Below are 20587 nucleotides of genomic sequence, written 5' to 3'. Positions count from 1 at the left end.
CTCTGGCTGCTCCAAGTCCGGCTCTGCCTGCTGGCCCCAGACCCCGAAGGTGTTCCCTCACTCACGTCCCTGTCGGGGGCTGGGCCAGCCCACGGCTGCCTTTGTGCAAATCAGAGTAAGAGACCCCCCTCTGGGAGATCGCAGACCCCTGGTGCACCCCAGATATACCCCCTCGTGACCTCCCTTGGGAGCACACTCCTGGGAGGGAGGCTGCCCTTGGTCATTCCCCCGCACCCTTACAGGAGCCCCAACTTGTGGTAAGGGGGGCCGGGTGACCGGCCAAGGTCGGGGAACAGGGCGGTGCAGGGCGCCGGACACAGGGGCAGGAGCAGTTGGGAACAGGACTGCAGCGGGGACAGCCCTCTTTGTCCTTGCTGAGTCCCTCCCGGGGTCCTTCCAGCCAGGATCTGCCTGGTGCCTGGAATGTGGCCTCCTCTCTGCCCTTCTCCCCTCCCCTCTTAGCCTTTGCTCCAGGAAGCCCCCAGGCTCAGCACAATCTCCCCAGCCTGGCTTCCCACCTCTGTGAGCAGCCGCTTGCTGGCCTCAGATACTGTGGGTGCGGATCTTCCTCCTGTCACTGTGGGGAGCAGCTTCTTTCTAAGGGTACCCCCAGTGCAGGCTGGAGCTGGCTGGGCCCCCTTTCTGCCAGGAGGGGGTGGGGTAGGACAGCAGGGGGGTGACCTCTTTGGCCTCCTCAGGGTCCTGCTCACTGCTCCTCCAGCCTGCATGGCCTCTAACCCCCTTGAGGCCCATGTGGGAGCCATTTGGGGCACCCTGCGGGTGGGGTGGCTCTGCTGGATCTCCCATGAATCCCAGCTTGGCTCAGGAGCCCAAGGAGCAGGGTCGCTGGTCCCCTGCACCTGCAGACGTCCTGCTCGGACTTGGACTTCAGGCCCCTTCTCAGCAGGACACCCACTGGCACCCCCCACAGCCTTCAGCAGGCCACTCCCCCCGCCCCGCCCCCATCCATCCTGGCCACTCCTGAGAATCCCAGAGCCCCCCAGGTCTGAGAAGGGTGGGGGCAGCAGCTGGGGCGCCTTCTCCAAGAAGCCTGTGTCTGAGTGTGTGGAATGCAAGCGTCTTTCTGTCTCCCAGGGCCGTGTATGGTGAATGCGCGTGCATCTGTGTCTGCCTCTGTTCAGTGCCTAAGTCTCTCCTTGTTTCATTTTCTGTGTATCTGGTGTGTCTGTTTGTGTCTCCTCTGCTGCCTGTGGTTGAGGGACCCCTATTTGGGGAAACTGAACCCCGGCTTGTGCCCCACAGAGCATGGGGGCCCCACGTGTCCCCGAGCGGACTGTGCTCTTCCAGCGCGAGAGGAGCGGCCTGACGTACCGCGTGCCCGCGCTGCTGTCTGTGCCGCCTGTGCCCACCCTGCTGGCCTTTGCGGAGCAGCGGCTCAGCCCTGATGATGCCCACGCCCACCGCCTGGTGCAGAGAAGTGGCACACTGGCCGGGGGCTCCGTGCGGGTGAGTGGTGGGCACCTAAGGCGGGCAGGACTCGGGCAGGGCACCGCCCGGCGCACAGGTAAACTGAGGCCGCCCGCCCTCCCTTCCTCCCTCCCTCCGCCGGGCAGTGGGGCGCCGTGCGCGTGCTGGCGACGGCGGCCTTGGAGGAGCACCGGTCCATGAACCCCTGCCCGGTGCATGACGCCCACACGGCTACCATCTTCCTCTTCTTCATCGCGGTGCGGGGCCGCACTCCTGAAGCCACGCAGATCGCCACCGGCAGGAATGCCGCTCGCCTCTGCTGCGTGACCAGCCGGGATGCGGGGCGCAGCTGGGGTGCGGCCAGGGACCTCACGGAGGAGGCGGTGGGCGGCGCAGAGCAGGGTAGGTGGGGTGTGGGTAGGGGGCTGTGATGTTCACGGGGCGGTGGGGAGCAGGGTGGGATGCACGGGGGAGGGGCGTGGCCCACACCTGGGCTTGTCTGCACTGGGAGGGGGCCTGCAGAGTGGCGGGCAGGGTCTCATGGGGAGGTGTCTGCATAGCGGTCTGGGGGTGTCCACACTGGGTTGGGGGTCCACATGATGGGGGACAGGGGAAGGGTCCGGCTACAGGTCAAGGGGCTACCTACAACGGCTCCCAACCTAAGGACCACTCCCACCGTTTCCTGGGGCTGCCACCCCCTCCCCTGAACCCCTCAGTCCTGGAGATGGGTGCTGGTCACCCCCCTGGGCCTGGAGAGTAGGCTCATCTAACTGAGACTGTCTCTGTCTGAACGCTGAGGTCCCTCCCTCCTCCCAACTCCGCTGCTGCCTCATCTTCTTTACTGCTTGCCCTCTGCCTTCTAACCCGGGGGTGTCCAGCCTAGGGTCCAGGTCTGTGCAGGTGGCCTGACCCTAAAGCTTTTCCTCCACTCCTTCTGCCCCTTCCTTAAAGGCCTGACCACCAACTGCCCTCTGAGGCCACCCCAACCCTGGCATGGGGACACTGACCTAGGGGTCACCCTGACCCTTGTAGGTGGGATCTAAGCTGAGAGGTGTGGCAGGCTCTGAGGCTTGCACAGGACACACAGAGCTGGTCTAGAGAGCGATCTTCTCCCGTGGACCCTATTCCATGGGATTCAGGCCCAGGGCTCGACCCCACCCTGAAGGTCTGCATAGCCCCTGCCCTTGGCTGCCCCTCTGTCTGGACAGCACTGTTGGTGGCTGTCCATCCACACTCCGGGACTGGCTACCTGCTCACAAGCTGAGAACTTAGCCAAGTAGTCTGCCCGGGCTCCTGGCTCCTACTGATGCTAGAGAGAGGCTTGTCTGGCCCCCGACGATCTGGAGCGGCTAGCAGGAGTGGAGGGCGGGGGCACGGTCGGTGGGGGCTTCCTCATGAGCCGTCCCTTAATCCGAGGCACTGGCTGCAGATCCTCCCCAGCTCCCCGGGGTGGGTGGCGGTGCCAGGCTGCGGCCACAGCCGTCTCCTGGCTGGGATGGCCAGCAGCCCCTCTCCTCCACAGACTGGGCCACATTTGCTGTCGGCCCAGGCCACGGCATCCAGCTGCGCTCCGGCCGCCTCCTGGTGCCAGCCTACACCTACCGCGTGGACCGGAGGGAATGCTTCGGCAGGATCTGCAGGACCAGCCCCCATGCCTTCACCTTCTACAGCGATGACCACGGTCGTACCTGGCATCGTGGAGGCCTTGTGCCCAACCTTCGCTCGGGCGAGTGCCAGCTGGCTGCACTGGATGGTGGACAGGCGGGCGGCCTCCTCTACTGCAATGCCCGGAGTCCCCTGGGCAGCCGCGTGCAGGCACTCAGTACAGATGATGGGGCCTCCTTCCTGCCCGGGGAGCTCGTGCCAGCACTGGCTGAGACCGCCTGGGGCTGCCAAGGCAGCATCCTGGGCTTCCCTGGCCCGCTCCACTCTCTAAGGGTTGAGAGATGGTCGGCAGGTGCCAGGAACCACCCCCAGTTCCCACACCTCTGTCCCGGAGTCCGGCAACCCTCAGATGAGGGTATTACAGAGGTCCAAGAGGACCAAGGGCTCAGCGGGATGGAGGGATGTAGGGCCAGCCCTCAGGAGCCTGGCCTGGGGTCTGGGCTCAGTGGGACCAGGGGTGCCTGGGCCCCAAGACTCCCTTGGCTCCCTGCTACCCTGTCTCAGAGCCCCACCTGGCTCCTGTATTCCCACCCGGTGGGACGCAGGGCTCGGCTCCACATGGGAATCCATTTGAGCCGGTCCCCCCTGGACCCCCACAGCTGGACGGAGCCCTGGGTGATCTACGAGGGCCCCAGTGGCTATTCTGACCTGGCCTCCATCGGTCCCACCCTCAAGGGAGCCCTGACCTTTGCTTGTCTGTATGAGAGTGGGGCCAGGGTCTCCTACGAGGAGATCTCCTTCTGCATGTTCTCCCTTGCTGAGGTCCTGCAGAATGTGCCGGCAGGCCCCAAACCTCGCAGCCACGGGGGTAAGCCTCGGGAGCGCTGCCGGCCTTCCTGATGGGCCCTCTGGCCAGACCCATTTCTATGTCCCTAACACTGTGCTTTGAAATATGACGCAAAAGCAGACAGACCTAGAGGAGAAAATAGAGCCATAGTTGTAGTGGAAAATTTTAGACACATGTCTCAGTAACCGATAGAGCAAATGGACAAAATCAGTGAGGATACAAAAGATGTGGTCAGGCTGCTGGGCAGACCTTACTAAATGGACACACAGAGAACCCAGCAGGAGATAACTGCGTTCAAATACACCTGTTTACACCTGTTCAAATACAACCAGGTGTAAAAACTGACATCATGCTGGGTCATGAATTCAAGTCCCTACAAGACTTTGAAGGATTGACAATTACAGTGAAATTGAGCTAGAAATAAATGCGAATGGAAATTTAAAATCTTCCTTGTGAAGATTTCTGAAAATTGAGAAACACGATACTGAATTGCTCCTGGTCCAAAGAAGCAGGTCTGGTGAAAGTGAGGAAAGAGTCTGAAATGTGAACACTGCACGCACTGTGCGAGAGGGGCTGAAGCGGGGGCCGCCTCCGCCCCACCGTAGCGGAGGCAGGAAACTGAATCCAAGGGGGAGGACAAGGAAGAGAACAGTCATGAGCAAACCTAGAGGGATAGCAAAAATCATACGGTAGAGGGAATAAAGAGAGCCAAAGCCGGGTTTTTAGAAAACTGATAAAGCTGATAAAGCTGATAAAGCTGTTGAGACTGGTGATGGAAAAATGAGAGAACCGTGAATAAGCTGCATCAGGAATGGGAGAGGGTGTGCGGGGCTCCTCCAGATGTTCAAAGATTTCAAGAAGATATTAGGAGCCTTTTTATGCCAATACACTTAAAAATTTAGACAAGATGCACAATTCCTGGAAAAATACAACTTATTAAAGAAGAAATAGAAAATCGGAAAAACCCTACTAAAGACCCCGAATCCCTCACTGAAAGTCTGCACACTAGGAGAGGAGAGCTTTGGGTGGCCCAGCTTCCCCGGGAATTCTGCCAGGAGTCTCAGGACCATCAGTGCTGGTTTACTCTGTAGTTTCCTGTGCGGGAAAGCTGTCACGCCAGTCTTCCAAAGTGGTGGCACCATCTGTAGATCTTTTTGGTGAGTGTCTGTTTAGAGCTTTGCCTCTTTTTCAGTTGAGCTGTTTGTCTTCTCACTGTTGAGTTTAAGAGTTGTTTGTATGTTTTGGCAACTGAGAGTATGGAAAAATGCTCCATATCCTGTGTCAGGGAAGGTCCTGCTGCTCGCTTAGCAGAATGGGCAGGATCTGGAGCGCTGCCAGCACCACCTGCTGGCGAGGGTGGGGACGGCAGGACATGGGCAGAGGGTGGGACGGGGTAGCCACCAGGAACAGTTTGGCGGTTTCTTACCAACAACCACCTCTTATCATAGGATGCGGCAGTTGTGGTCATTGGTGCTTATCCAGATGAGCTGGAAACTCATGTCCACACAGAAACCTGCACGTGCGTGTGCATAGTGACTTCATTCGTCATTGCCGGACCTTGAAAGAAATCCGGGTGTCCTTTGGAAGATGAGCGGACAAGCTGTGGTCCGTTCAGACAGAGAAGACATGGAGAACCCTGAACTGTGTACCACTGAGTGGAAGGTTACGTGCCCTGTGACCCCATATGAGAAGAGACGGGTGGTTGCCAGAGTTTGTGGGGAGGAGGGATGAACAGGTGGGGTGTAGAGGACTCCTAGGGATGTGGGATGATGCTATGTGATGCTCTCATGGTGGGGACGTGTCACTGTGCATTTGTCCAAACCTCAGGGTGTGTGACACCGAGATGGAGCCCTCAGTGAGCCATGACTTCGGTTGATAATTCTGTATCGCCGTTGGAATCATCAGTTACAACATTGTACCCCATTAACAGGAGACGTGACCCCAGGGGATATTGTATGTCCAGCGTGACCTTGGATTCCTCACTGACGGTGGCCAGCTCTTGGCTCCAGCTCTGTAGACCAGGAAAGGGTAGCCCAGGTCTTGGGAGGGGTCGTCCTCCTGGGCAGAGGGGCTCCAAGTGCGGGGTTCAGGTGGGCCTTGGCTGTGGGGGCGACCACATGCCTTATGCTCTGGGTTCCCTGCCTCGGGCCTCATTTGAAAAGCCCAGGCTCACCCCCGCCCTGTGTTCCTGCTGCCACCACCCGTGAGATGCGCGGGGCTGGCAGGGAGGGACCTGCCGGGCGGGCGTGGGTGGGGGTGGGAGAGATGCCCTAGCCTGGGCCGTTGACACATGGGGCTAGGGCAGGGCAGGGGACGGAAAAAGTGAGTGGAGGCGGGCTGCAGAGGCCGCGTTCCGGGAAGGTGAGCAGCAAAGTGCTGACTGTGCCTGGTCTCATCAGAGCCTCGCTGCTGCCAGTGGGTGGTCCGGCCGGTGGCTTGGCGAGGCCACCGCTTCCTGCCCTCTCTGCTGTGTGTGTTTTGTCTTTTTTTTTTTTTTTTTTTTTTAGATTATGAACTCATTTGTTTAAAAACATATTCAAAATGTGTTAATTCGATTTTTACTTTTAATTTTGTTATTTTTTTATGCTCAAAGTGTTCCCTGGTCTTTTGATGGGACGCCAACTCGGTTCCTTTCAGGGGCAGCAAGTTGCCCATGCCCCACACTGACCAGCATGGGCCGAGGTCCCAGGGACCCTCTTCACTCAGAGCCTGTGTTGGGCCCTCCTGCTCCAGCCACCTGCCCTGGGGCCTCCCGGGCACCTGGCTCACCCCTGGATGGTATTTCACAGGCGGGATTCGTGGGTCAAACGGCAAATGCTTGGCTCCCGCCTGGCTAGTGTCAGTTCTCCAGTGTGGATATCCCGCCTGCCACACTCCCGGTGCTTCAGGGGCCTCCGTCCCTGAATCCTCATCGGTGATGTGGACGATGGTTCAGTGTTGCCTGCAGACAGTCTCCCTGTAATCTGCATTTTCCTTATGAGTGAATGGAACAGCTTTTGTTGCTGAAGGGATGTGTACATACATATACGTGGAGTGCACGTATGTATAGTGTTTGTGGTTTGTGTGGTACATGTGCATCTGAGTACACACATGTTTGTGTACATATGCATATGTGCACACATGCGTGCCCATGCGTATGGTTGTGTTGTACAAGTGTGCACATGTATGTGTGCTCATGCATGTGTATGTGTATGTGTGCATACATTTGTGCATGCATGTGCACGTGCATGAGTGTACACATGTACACGTGCATGTGCGCGTAGCTGGGAAGTGCCTCATCATAGCTTCTCTTCACTTTCCCACTGTCCCTTTGACCTCGCCCTTTCCGTGTTTTAGAAGATGCTTATCTAATTGGAGTATTAACCTTTTTTGTAATATTATCAATACTTTCCCTTAGTTTGCTTTGACACTTCTCTTTGCCACATTAAAGCATTTTCCCTAATTTGTAGAATGGAATGTCTCCATTTTCTCTTTCATGACGCTGTGAATTCTAGCCAGTGTCAGGAAGGTCTTCTGCTCCAGTGTGAGGAGCTCACCCCTGCCTTCCAGTCTCAGGGTTTCTGTTTTACACCTACATTTGGGATGTGTGCAAGTGCATGGCAGGGAGAGGGAGTTTGCCTGATACTTTTTCTTCACGCTATAAACACCACTTACTACTGCCTCTGTCTTTGTCCCCTAATGGCCGTCCTCTGGTGTGTGTGCCACTGTCCGTCACTAGTTGCAGGTCTGATAAGGCTGCTATCTTTCACTTTCTTTTCTCGGTTTCCTTGGCTCTTACCTGCTTGTGTTTCTCCGTATGAACTTCTCAGTTGCAGAGATGTGGGCTTCTATTGGGACTGTATTACAGCTACAGGTTAATGTGGGGAGAACTGGCCTCTGGACGGTGCCAAGTGTTCCTGCCACAAGGGTGTTCCGCCCTCGCACCTAAGCTGTCCTGTGGGGTCGCACATTTCTCATAAAACCGATGCCTCGGGCATTTGATCTCTGTTGCTGTTTCAGTAGAAGATCTCGGCCACTTTTTCTTCTGACTGCTTATTGTTTGAAAATATGAAAGCCATGTGTTTCTGGGTGTTAGTTTTAAATGTGTGACATTTTCTTACTCCTGTCCTTGTCTTTCCATGGAAGCTACTGGTTTCTTCAGACTCTCAAGCCTGCACAGCCCGCAGACTCCCCAGCAGTGTCCCTCCATGTGTGACTCCGCCTGGCATCCTCAGAGCAAGGCGGCCTCCTTGCCTTGTCCTGGGCGAGGTGCATATATGTCCTGCGCGGCACTGGCCAGGACCCCAGCGCAGTAGGACAGGACCCCTGTGCGGCAAGCCAGGGTGTGCGCACAGAGGACCTGGGGGGAGCTTTGTGCACGGCCCCTGAGGGTTTGGACAGAGCGCACTGGGAAGGGGCGAGGTTGGGATGAGAACTGAGGTCCCCTCACAGTGGGGCTGTATCTTCTTCCGGAGGATGGACAGACACTCCTTCGAGAGTGGGAAGAGCTCTTTCTCCACTGATGCTGCACCCTCTCTCCCCCTGTGCAGCCCACCTGCATGCCCAGTGCCCAGGGCCCTGATGCTGCCTGGGAGGGACTCTCAGGTCGGGGGGAGCCGTGCCAGGCTAAGGCAGTCTGGGGACAGGCTTCCTGGGGGGTGATGCCCCATGGCACCCTGAACTATAGGGATCTCACCCTGCGGAGGCTGTGGGGCATGCACGTGGGGGGAGCAGAGATGAGAGGCCTTGGGAGGGGGTCTCTGGGACAGTGAAGATGAGGGCCTGGGGAGGGCTGGCTGGGTCCTCCATCTTTGGGCAGAAACTCACCCCCCTCCCCTCCCACCACAAGAGCAGGAGAGAATTTGGGCTTTTCTTAGAGCTTTTGTCATTATTTAATTATAATATAATAGAATAGGGTGAGGGGCTCTGAAGTGTTTGTGGAATGCAAGACAGGACATGTGCTCCCGAGTCTCTGACACCCAGGCAGCCACGGACCCGGACTGCCCCACAGCAGACCTGCCTGCTGGGTGAGGCCCCTTTAAATAGCACCGTGCGTGGTCACCAATGGGGAGGGCGACTCCCTCCCGGGGGATGGTCCCCCAGGACTGGCCTCTGAGGGGGTGATTCAAGCTCTGCCTGTTCTTCTCCTTGCTAGCCACCCACCTTGGGGCTGTTTGGTGGGTGGGGCCGTGCCCCGGGGTGGCCCATGGGCTCCCACTCTGCCTTGCCAGGAGCTCCCTCCCAGGCCTGGAGGAGCACAAGGTCCCCACCCCTACCTGGGCCCCTCCCGGTGCACGAGGGGGCACGTCACCGGGCCACTCCAAGACAGGGTCTCCAACCAGGGTCCCTGTGCTCCTGTGTCCCGGCAGCAGGCTCCCCTGGGAGATGGTGGGGGGCCACAGAGATTCAGGCAGCCTGACCCTCTGGAGGCCACAGCACTAGACCAGCACCGCCCCCCCCCCCCCGGGGGAGGCACTGGTGGGAGGCCCAGTGCAGCAGAACCAGAAAGTGACTGGCTCAGGCAGCTGGGCCTGGAGTCCTGGGTGAGTCTCCTTTCCTGACCACAGCGGGTGACAGGGACACCTCCCGCTCCCAGGTTGTACAAGGGGAGCTGAGCAGGGCTGGCGCAGGCAGGGTTGGTTACCATCACCGGGCTCAGCCTTGGGGCGACCCCCCACCTCCTCTCCACTGCACGCTTCTTCAGGGAAGGCTCCCACCTGGGCTCCCAGTGGAGGGTCTGAGGGATGCAGGCCGCCCGAGGAAGCTGCTGTTCAGAGGGGCCAGGGGCAGGGTCCATGTTCGGGGCTCAGAGGCTGGGGTCCCTGAGGGCTATTGGCTGAGACCCTGCGGCCTGGGGATCCTGGCATGCTGGGGAAGACAATTGTGGCATACTCCGTCTGTTCAGGGGCGCAGGGGGCGGGGGGCTCCGGCGTCTTCTCTCGCCACTGGAAGTCCAGCTCCCCATAGTCTACGGTGAACGCAGGCGCCACACAGGGGCCCTCCTTCTTTGGGGAGAGAAAGAGGGAGTCGTTAGTGGTCTGTAGTGGTGGACAGTCAGGTGCACGCGTGCCCACAAGGGGCCAGGGCAGGGCCTGGGCTCCCAGACCCTTGCTAGTGCCTGGTGTCCCTGTGCTCAGACCCCATGACAAGGCTGGAGACAGGCGTGCTCCTGAGCCTGCGGACCCCGCACCACCCGGGGCCACAAGGGGAAGGAACTCACCAGGGGCTCGTCCTCGCTCCCACAGGCACAGGTACCTACAGAGAAGCGCATCTGGAGTGAGGAGGTCCGGGACACCCCACGCTCCTGCAGGTGGTGGGGCTGGGGGGCTTTGTAGCAGGGCCCTTCCTCCCCAGGGGCTCCTACGAGGGTGACAGACCGTCCTCTCCCCTGCCCGATGGTCTGGCTAACCCCGCCTCCCACGCAAGGACCCCGTGTCCCTGATCATCAAGTGGAGAGCCAGAGGTCCCATGTTGACCGGGATTTGTGCTGGGTGGCGGCCACACAGGCCCACTGGCTTCCAGTTCCCATACTCCTGCCACGGGAACCTGCAATCTCTGGCCACAAACCCCCCACGGGGACACGTGCAGGCACCAGCCCCCAGCGCACAGCGGACGCCTGATCAGCAATGCGGCGGCCAGCCTCTCTCCAACGGAGGCCACATGGCTGCCGGGGGGCTTGTCTGGGACCTCATGGAGCCTCCTGTTCGGCCACATGTTCCCTGGGGTGCCCCCTGGCCCAGGAGACCAGGACCCGGCCTTCGGAGGAGCTGACCCCTGGGCTGGGTCCCCTCTGGGTGCCTCCTTCCAGCTCCAGACACGGTCATCAGAGTGACTGAGTCCAAGCAGTCTAGGACAACCAGGAGGTCAGGATGTGTGCAGAGTGGGAGTGAGCGGGGGTGGCTGGGGGGCTCACAGCAACCACCCTGGTGTCTGTGGTTGTCAAGGGCAGAGCCCAGCGGCTGTGAGAGATCCCTTCAGTGTCCTGTGGGCTGTGGTGTGGCCTGAGGTTTGGGAGGGCCCTGTGTTCCCAGCATAGATGGCTCAGCCTGGGGGCGCTGTTGCTTGCCTTTCTGTGTAAGTTTGGCCACGACCCTCTCCACCCCACTCCCCTCAGACCCCTCCTTAGAGCAGGTGCATGGGAGAGGGGTGACCCCAGAACGTGGGAGTCCCACTTCAGCCCCAGCCCCTCCTTGAGAAGTGCTCACTGTGGGTGGGGAGGGGAGGGGTGGAGGTGGCTGGGGGGAGGATAGTGTGTGGGGGGTCCCAGCTGTAGGAGACTGGGGTAGTGACAGCAGTGGGGCTTGGTGGGGCCTTACCTCGAGTGGCCCTGGGGAAGGCAGTGGCCAGGACCCAGGTCAGCAGCAACAGGAGCAGGACCCCCACCAGCACACCTGTGACGCCAATGACCAACCCCTGTAACTGGCCAGGGAGTCTGGGTGGGGGGCTGGGGCTCTCCGTGGGGGGCTCCAGAATTCTCTCTGGGGGGGCAAAATGAGAGAGACTCACACAGGGGACTTAGTAATGGGGACTCAAGGAGGGGACTCAGGGAGGGGAACACAGGGAGGAGAACTTAGGGAAGGGGACACAGGGAGGGGAACTGAGAGAGGGGCACACAGGGAGGGACTCAAGGAGGGGACTTAGGGAGGGGGAATCAGGGTGGGGGCTCAGGGAGGGACTCAGGGAGGGGAACTGAGAGAGGGGCACACAGGGAGGGACTCAAGGAGGGGACTCAGGGAGGGAGAATCAGGGTGGGGGCTCAGGAAGGGACTCAGGAAGGGGAACTGAGAGAGGGGCACACAGGGAGGGACTCAAGGAGGGGACTCAGGGAGGGGGAATCAGGGTGGGGGCTCAGGGAGGGACTCAGGGAGGGGAACTGAGAGAGCGGCACACAGGGAGGGACTCTGAGAGGGGGACACAGGGAAGGGACTCAGGGAGGAGAACTGAGAGAGGGGCACACAGGGAGGGACTCTGAGAGGGGGACACAGGGAAGGGACTCAGGGAGGAGAACTGAGAGAGGGGCACACAGGGAGGGACTCTGAGAGGGGGACACAGGGAAGGGACACAGGGAGGGGAACTGAGAGAGGGGCACACAGGGAGGGACTCAAGGAGGGGACTCAGGGAGGAGGGCACAGGAAGGGGGCTTAGGGAAGGGACTCAGGGAGGGGGTCGCAGGAGGGAGGCCAGGGTGGGGACTCAGGGCCCTCCCCTCCGCTCTCCATGTCCAGGGGGCTGGCTCCTGGTCTTGCACTAGCCAGTCTTACCCCCGCCCCTGCCCTGCCCACACCTCCGCTGAGCCTGAGCTTTGCTGCATCCTGAGAGGCGCCAGCCACCTGCCGCCCTCCCTCAAGCTGTGCCCTCCCGAAAAGGACAGGGGGTCTGGGGGTGTGTCCCATCCCAGAGCGTTGATGGTTGATGCCGTTTGTTCCTGTGGGCCTGGGTGTGGACAGAGCTGCTCGTGGAGCCGGGGAGGCCCTGGCCACTGCACCCCTCCATCTCGGGCTTGAGGCCTCACCCTTCACGGTGAGCTCCGCACGGGGGCTCTCGTTGATCTGTGTGTTGGGGGGCAGGTAGATGGCCCCGCACAGGTAGGTGCCGCTGTCGTTGGGCCTGGCAGCTGCGATGCTCAGGTGGAAATCCCGGCCGCTGGGCAGCCGTGTGATGTGGAAGCGTCTGTCCGGGCCGGGCTGGACGTGGTCCTCCTGGAAGGCGACCAGCTTGTCTGTCTGGTTGCGGGGGCTCATGCGGTACCAGTTAAGCACAAAGCTCTTGGGGACGCTGGAGAGGCTGCAGGTGAAGGTGGCGTTGTCCCCCTCGTGCACAGTGAGCTGCGCTGGGGAGAAGGTGAGGGGGCTCCAGGGCCTGTCGGGGGAGTCTGTGGGGGAGGACCAGAAGATGGTGAGGGAGGGGCGTGGGGACGGCTGCCCAGATCCTGCCCCCCAACTCCCCCAACTGCAGGGCCTCTGCCTCCAAGCCTTGCAACTTCTTGCACGCCCCCAGGGATGTGGTGCTCACTTCTCACCAGGCAACTCCATGGTGGGGTGGGGTTTGACGGTACTAGGACCCGAGGCCCGGGCTGTGTTCCGGCTCTGACCCCCAGGTCTCCCATTTCTCCCCCAAACAGTGGGGTTTCAGGTCCTCCCCACAGGCCTAAACATCATGTTCCTAGCTCCACCACTCTGGGTCCCTGGCTCATCGGGCTAGCCTGGTCCTGTGTACCCTGAGGGGGGCAGGGGTGGGCCGGGATGCTGGGCGGGCCGGTGGGGGCCTCCCTTGGAAAGCTCAGCATCCGGCAGGCTCAGGGTCCAGCCTTCGGCCCATTGCGGGACAAGCTCAGAGCTGGGACGGGGTCTGCCTTCTGCCTTCTGCCATGACTCTGGGGACTGGAGCTCAGAGCAGCTGGGCCATCACCCCTGATATGGACAGAGATGGAGGCCCCTGATGGTCCTGGACTCTGGCCCACACTCCTCTTGCAAGAACACCTAATTGCCAGGCCCTGGCCCCGGGGATACCCCCACATCCTTGGAGGGGCTCACGCCTCCTTCCACCGGTGCCTGCCTCACCACCACATGCACACATGCCTGCGTGAGTGTGTGTGCCCATCCCCCCCCCCCCGACACTTGGCAGAAGCCCCTCCCATCTGGCCCAGGCCACAGGACAGCAACACCCCACAGAGAGTCAAGGTGACACAGGAACAGGTCAGAGGCTCCCAGGGTCCCAAGGTAGGAGCCACGACCAAGCCCATATGTGCTAAGCCTTCTAGTCTCTGTAGCTGGCTCACCAGGGAGGCTGTGCTGTGATTCCTGATCGACACACGGGGACTAAGGCGCAGATGGAGGATGCGCCAGGCCTCAAGCTGCTCTCTCGGGACCCAGTTCCAGGTCTGCCTCCGGCTGCCCTGACCCTGGCCAGGGGACCTTGCCTGGAAGCCCGGGGTTTCTCCTGGGCCACTGCCATGCTGCTCTAGGCCTTGGCTTCCTCACCAGGGAGGGAATACCCAGACCCAAGACGTGGCCCAGTGAGGTCATTTCCTGGCCCCCCTACACGTCCCACACCCCTCAGCTTCCCAAACACTGCGAAGACAAGAGGCCCACTGCTCTGTGGGGCCAGGCATCTGCCCATGGCCCCCAGCCCGGCTTTCCCAGGGGAGACCCCCCCCCACAGGGGACCACGCTAAACCCCTTTACTATTTGTCATTGCGTGTCCCACCCACTCACAGCCGGCCCACCACAGTGGGACCTCCCTGGTGGTCCTGACAGATGTCTTCGTTATCCGTTTATTCGAGAAGCACACACGTTTACAAAGAGAGCATCATGGGGGTAACCAGGCAATCGGGCCGTGGGCGTGCTGAAGTAAGCTGGGGCATCACCGCCTTGGCCCTGGCTGCTGGGTCCGTGGGCCTTCCCATGGAGAGACCATGGGCCTTCCCATGCAGAGATCTCTGCATGTCTCCTGCCCAGCCCCACATGCCCCTGGTCCCACCAGAGACGTGCCTGCGCCTGCCTCCTGACAAATGCCCACCAGGAACCCCCTCCCACTGAGGCCTCCAGACAGACCCCAGCCCTCCCGGGATCTGGGCCTCCGAGAAGTGGCCCTTGGGGTCCCGCAAGGTGCGTGGCATCCCCTCCCCTCCTGCAGAGCCCCCCGACCCTGGCAGGCCTCCCCATGGGCTCTTGAGTGGACTCTGGGTCAGGCCCTCATCTTCCCCACCCCTCACCCAAATTGGTGACCATTTGGGTCATTTGTCTGTTGGTTGGCTCTTTGCAGCATCTCTTGGGGAACCCGAACTTAGCGAGGAGGGCACACTGAGTGGCCCTTAGCCCAGCCTCTGCTCGGTCTCTACGTGGCAGCCTTCTGGTCCTGCTCAGGCTCTGCTGACTCCCAGGTCCCTCCTGGTGGCCCTCGAGACCCCACTCCCTCTGGGCACCATGGCTTCCTTGCTTCTCCTTGGACCCCTCTCCAGGGCACTCCCATCTCTGTGCCTGTTTTACCCCCACCCCTGGGGGTCTCACAGCATGGTCAGCGCCAGGGCCTGGATGCAGCAGCAGCCATGGGTCCGGCCCGAGACAGGTTGGGGTGGCTTTCCCTGTGGGGAGTGTAGAAAGGGGCAGCCCTTCACCTGTAGCTGCCCCAGAGCCCATTCTGACCAGGGAGCACCCACCTCCCCAAAGTCACAAGGTGCATGGCTGTTCAGGTCTCTGACGATTTGGCTGGGTGCAGGCCCATGGGGGGATCCCGGCTGGGTGCTCAGCAGCCTGTCCACAGGGAGAAAGATGAACTCCCTGGAATGGGGGCTCAGGGACACCCGGGAAGAGGGCCGGCGGGAGCACGGGGCTGAGACCTCACTGGGGTGAGAGGGGGGCTCGGTGGGCACTGGGCTCTCTGCTTTCTGGGAGCAGGTGTGACGGCCAGATGGGACAGGGACCCTGTGTACACACACCTCTAAGTCAACCCAAACTTTCCCAGAGGAGCACTGGTAGTAGAGCCTGACTGAGTACGGCTATCCCTACAGTAGGAACACCTGTGAATCTTGTGTTGTTTGGCTTTAAACATTGAAGTGTCATGTATTTATTTCATATTTGATAATAAAATGTTGGTAAGGGGCCCCAGGGCCTTTCTTTGTCTGGGGAGTGGGTCAAGGAGGGACCCGTGTGTGCAGGCGGGGTCAGGCGGGGAGATCTCGGGGTCCGGCCCAGGGTGGTGGGATGGGCTGCGTGGCAGGGGGCACGGCCGCTGCTGTCCTGGAGGTCACAACTTTCTCATCTAGTACCCAGCAGCTGATTTACGCAAGACCCGCCTGTGGTGCTGGAAGAGTCACCCGGTGCACGGTCAGCTCCTACAACCCCCATGAGTCTCTCACTCGGCAGGAGGGGGACAGGGTGCCTTCACCTCCTTGCCGTGGGGTCCCTGAACTTGCCACATGGAGGACCAACACATCCCTGATCTCCCACAGGGGAAGCACCCAGACGACACGCACCTACCCACCCTGCTGGGACCCCTCAGGGGTACATGGGGGTCCACGGCAGGGAAAACAAGCAAGTTTTTGTTGGGGACTACACCAAACTCAAACCCTTTGCACAGCAAAGAAAACCATCAACATGATGGAAAGGCAACCTACAGGACGGGAGGAAATACTTGTAAATCATTTATCTGATGAAGGGTTAATATCCAAAACATGTAAAGAACTCACATAACCCAATAGCAAAAACCCCCAAATAATCAGATTAAAGAATGCACAGAGGACCTGAATAGACAGTTCTCTAAAGGCGTCCATAGGGCCAACAAACACCAGGAAAGACGCTCACCAAACCTCATCGTCAGGGAAATGCAAATGGAAACCACAATGAGATACCACTTCACACCTGTCAGGATGGCTAGACTCAAAAAGACATGAAACAACGAGAAAAAGGCACCCTCGTGCGCTGTTGGTGGGGATGAGAGCTGGTGCAGCCACCACGGAGAACAGCGTGGAGGGTCCTCAGAAAGTTAATAGAGCTGCCCTAGGATCCAGCCACTGTACCACTGAGTATTTACCCAAAGAGAACAAAAACACAAATTAGAAAAAAGCCATGTGCATTGCCATGTGTCCTGCGGCATTATCTACAAGACCCACGTACAGAAGCAGCCCGTGTGTCCGTCCACAGATGAGTGGTTAGGAAGATGTGGTGTGTTCGCACAATGGGACGTCACTCAGCCATAAGAATGAGATCTTGCCATTTGTGACAACATGGGTGGACAAGGAGGGCGTTACGCTAAGTGAAATAAGACAGTCAGGGGCGCCTGGGTGGCTCAGTGGGTTGGAGCCTCTGCCATTGGCTCAGATTGTGATCGCGGGGTCCTGGGATCAAGTCCCCAATCGCATTGGGCTCTCTGCTCAGCAGAGAGCTTCCCTGCCCCCACCCGCCTGCCTTCTGCCTACTTGTGATTTCTGTCAAATAAATAAATAAAATCTTAAAAAAGAAAAAAAAGAAATAAGTCAGTCAGAGAAAGATGAATACTGTGTGATCTCATTTACACTCGGAAACTAAAAAAAAAAAAAAAAAGAAAAAATTAAACAAAAACTTAGCTCCTGGATATAGGGAACAGATTAGTAGTCGTCTGAGGTGGGAGTGAGGTGTCAGTGGAAGGAATGAAGGGGTCAAGAGACACAAACTTGCAGTTTTAAAATGAGTAAGTCACGGGGATGGGATGTAAGGCATGGGGATGGTAGCTAATAATCCTTTCTCGCATATTTCAAAGTAGCTAGAAGAGTGAATACTGAAAGTTCTCCTTACAGATTTTGTGACTCTGTGCGGTGACATGTGTTAACTGGTTAAATTTTGTAATACGTACAAATAGCGAATCATTTCACTGTACACCTACAACTAATATAAATGTTCCTAATTCAGGCGCCTGGGTGGCTCAATTGCTTAAGCGTCTGCCTTCGGCTAAGGTCATGATCCTGGAGTCCTGGGATTGAGCCCCATATCGGGATCCCTGCCCAGCAGGGAGTCTGCTTCTCCCTTTCCCTCTGCTGTTCCCCCTGCTTGTGCTCTCTCTCTTAAATAAATATTTTTTGTTAAAGATTTTATTTATTTATTTGAGAGAGAGAGAGAGAGAGGGAGAGCTCACAAAGGAGGAGGGAGAGGGAGAAGCAGACTCCCCGCTGAGCAGGGAGCCTGATGTGGGGCTCGATCCCAGGACCTGAGATCATGACCTGAGCCAAAGGCAGATGTTCAACTGATTGAGCCACCCAGCCGCCCCAATAAATAAAATCTTTAAAAAATATATTCCTAATTCTAAGTTTTCCATATCTAAAATAAACTTAAGATCTGAGTTAAAGAAAAAAACCAACCAGAATGCCAGGGGTGGTGACAGAGAGAACTGGCGTTTGACCAGAGTCAAAAGAAGCTGAGGACAGTGACATCCAGGGAGGTAGGCGGCCCTTGACTGGGCTCTCATCAGGGCAAGATAATCCAGCAAGGGGGAACATCAGAACGAAGGGCCCGGGGGAGAGCCCCTGGAGTGTTAGTAGAGAGGTCTGACCTCTGTGAGATGAGTGGAGCCGTGCCCCCCAGTGCACCTGCTGGGGCAGCCCTGAGCCTCAGCATGGCATAGTGTGACCTTATTTGGAAATAGGTAGGGGCGCCAGGCTGGTGGGTAGAGCTTGTGACTCTCCATCTCAGGGTGGTGAGTTCAAGACCCATGTTGGATACGGAGACTACTTAAAAAAAAAAAGGGTTATTGCAGACATAATTTCTTAAGATAAGCTGGAACCCATGGGTTCCTAACGCAACACGGCTGGTGTCCTTACAAGAAGGGGAAAATTTGGACACCAGTGTATGAGGGGAGAGCCATATGACGCTGGAGCCAGATGGGCTGTTAACGTCCACAGGCTGAGGGTTTCTGGCAAACACCAGGCGCTGGGAGAGCCTGGAAGGGAGCCTCCCTCACGGTCCCGGCCAGAACCGGCCCCATGCACACCTGGTCTCGGACTTCCCACCTCCAGAAATGCCAGACCACAACCTCCAGGTGCTGAAGCCTTCAGGGGCTGGCTTTTGTCCCCGCAGCCCCAGCAAATCCATTCACAAAGGTGCCAATATGGCCAATCGGAGACTCGAAGTAATGGGTGTTCACTGCTGCGTTCTTGTGACTTTTCTGTATGTTTCAGACATTTTTCAAAATTATAAGTTGGAAAAATAACTAAAACAAATCTCACTTCAAAAAACAGATCATGGGCTATGCAGGCAGTTTTCAGAATTGACCTGGCTGAATTCTCAGTGCAAGGCAGACACTAGTGTCCCCAGCCGCAGGTAAGAATGCCGCTGCCCAGTGAGACGAGATGACTTGCCAAAGGTCTCATCAACTGTGCCTTCCTTTGAACTCAAGCCTGTCCTGTTCAAAGCCTGTACTCTTCCTTACTCTCATTCACTAGGATCTGGGCCAGCCAGCTACTGAGTTTGGGATATTCCATTAAATGGAAGAAAAACATGTACGTAAGGAGGTATGGGGGGGGGGAGACATCCATGGGAATGACCCAAATAATAAGGGCAATAAATTAGGAAGGCAAAGAGATAGCACGGACTCAAATGTCCCTGCAGCCGGGAGCGCCTGAGTCTGGTGGAAGGGGAGGAGGGTGACCCGACATATGATGTTGGCAACGTGGTGTGCTCAGGGCTGAGATGGGGAAACTGAGGCGGGTGAGCCCCAAGCTGGTGCCTTTGACTCTGGACAGTGGCTGCAGAATCTCATTCTCACCTTCCCCTACTTGGGGAAGGGGTCCTGGGGGGTTGCGGGCCTCCAGGGCTGAGTCAGGGCCCCCATTTATGCCTCAGTTCCCCCTCCTGGGGTGATACTCATACCTCTGCCTCTGTGCCTGGGCTCCCCAGCAAGGCCCCCCGACGGGGCACCTTTGGCCACATGCCCTTGGGCCTCTGACCTCAGCTCTGAGTTTCCTCCGCTAATCCTGAGAGTGGCCTACAGACCTTCCTGGAGAGCCAGGCTGGGCTGGGGAGGAAACATAGGGCGCCTGGCACCCCACCATTGCCCAGCAGGCCCGGGAGGAGCACCAAGACTCCAGGATGGGCAGTCCCAGTGGGCCTCGTCGTGGTCCTTCTGGGGGTCATGCCACCTCCCAGCCCAATGAGGTCCAGAGGAAAGACCCTGGGCCCATCCCAAGGATCCACCTTCGTCAATGTTCCCATCTGTGCAGTAGCCGAGGACAAGGGCAGCTGGCCCCTCTCCCCTACCACTGGACTTCGACCAGGGGCCCCCAGTGATAGATGACCTGTGCAAGGGGGCTAAGGGCCAGGCCCCCTTGCCGGAACCTGCCGTGGATGCTCGCAGCCATACCCAGACCCTATACACACAAGAGTCTCGTCCAGAGACCTAGGCCCACAGCAGGTGGGCTGCAGAGGTGGAGAGTCTCCACTTGAATGGTCACTCTTCTGATATAATTAGAGAAATGTCTCTTGGCCATCTGCCTGGGACCTCACAGAGACAGTCAGTCCCCTGGGGGGCTGGTCGCAACCCCTGGAAAATATGAGGCATCTGGGCTGAGGTTTGGAGCTCTGGTCAGCCCTTACCCTACAGAGGGGCAAGCCTGTCCCATGGGACCCTGAGGAACATCTGGGACGTTCCTGCCTGCTCATAGGTGAGGGCTGGACTCACCGCCAAGTGAGGTGGGCAGGCAAGAAGCTGGAGCCCAGAGATGCCCTTCACCCACCCAAAGCCACACAGCACCCTGCCAGGGGCAGTGCTAGGCCTATGAGGCCAGACCCCAGCACAGCCTCCTCCCTGTCTGTCTGCCAGGGACCGAGAGCCAGCGGTCTTTCCCTGAGACCTGATCCTGTGCCACCCAGCCCTGACCCACATACCTAGGAGCCGTCCTGGCCACCAGCCCAGCTGCAGCACGGCCCAGACGAGCGGCCAGGGCGCCCGTGGGGTCCCCATGCCCAGATCGCAGCCAGCCTCGTTTGCCAGTCTCCTCCTCCACGGCTCTGGCAGAGGTGTGAGCAGAAAGGAAACTGTCCCAGGTCAGGACGGAGGGACACGCCCCAGCCCCACCCCCTCTTCCTCCTCCTCTTCCTCCACGTGGGTGGAAATAGGAGGGGAGCCCGAGAGAGAGACTGGGGGACTGAGGGAGAGAAAGATGGGGGAGACAGAATGGGGGATGGAGAAGGGGGATGGGCGAGAGAAAGAAGTACAGAGGGTGGGGGGCGGGGTGGGGGGTAGGAGGGTGGGGAAGAGTGA

The 20587-nt window shown here is 58.7% G+C and overlaps 2 protein-coding genes across 2 annotated transcripts; one reads left to right on the top strand and one right to left on the bottom strand.

Annotated features, from left to right (window-relative positions):
- Positions 1–1266: 1266 nt before the first annotated feature.
- Positions 1267–3933, top strand: NEU4 (neuraminidase 4; the record flags this gene model as incomplete). The annotated part of the gene is made up of 3 exons (XM_080798978.1): positions 1267–1467; positions 1575–1830; positions 2951–3933. The coding sequence occupies 3 exons, from the start codon at positions 1267–1269 to the stop codon at positions 3931–3933; spliced, it is 1440 nt and encodes a 479-aa protein (XP_080655104.1).
- A 4790-nt stretch (positions 3934–8723) lies between these two features.
- On the bottom strand, positions 8724–20333 carry PDCD1 (programmed cell death 1). Its single transcript, XM_080798981.1, has 5 exons — positions 20212–20333; positions 12372–12731; positions 11176–11337; positions 10080–10114; positions 8724–9864 (listed from the first exon to the last, which is right to left on the bottom strand). Exons 1-5 carry the CDS (start codon positions 20285–20287, stop codon positions 9631–9633), a joined length of 867 nt encoding a protein of 288 aa, XP_080655107.1. The 5' UTR covers positions 20288–20333; the 3' UTR covers positions 8724–9630.
- Between the last annotated feature and the right edge of the window lie 254 nt (positions 20334–20587).

The sequence above is a fragment of the Martes martes genome (assembly GCF_963455335.1).
Source record: "Martes martes genome assembly, chromosome: 3".
Lineage (NCBI taxonomy): Eukaryota > Metazoa > Chordata > Mammalia > Carnivora > Mustelidae > Martes > Martes martes.
The sequence above is the reverse complement of the archived record's forward strand: the minus strand, read 5'-3'. Positions and strand labels throughout refer to the sequence as shown.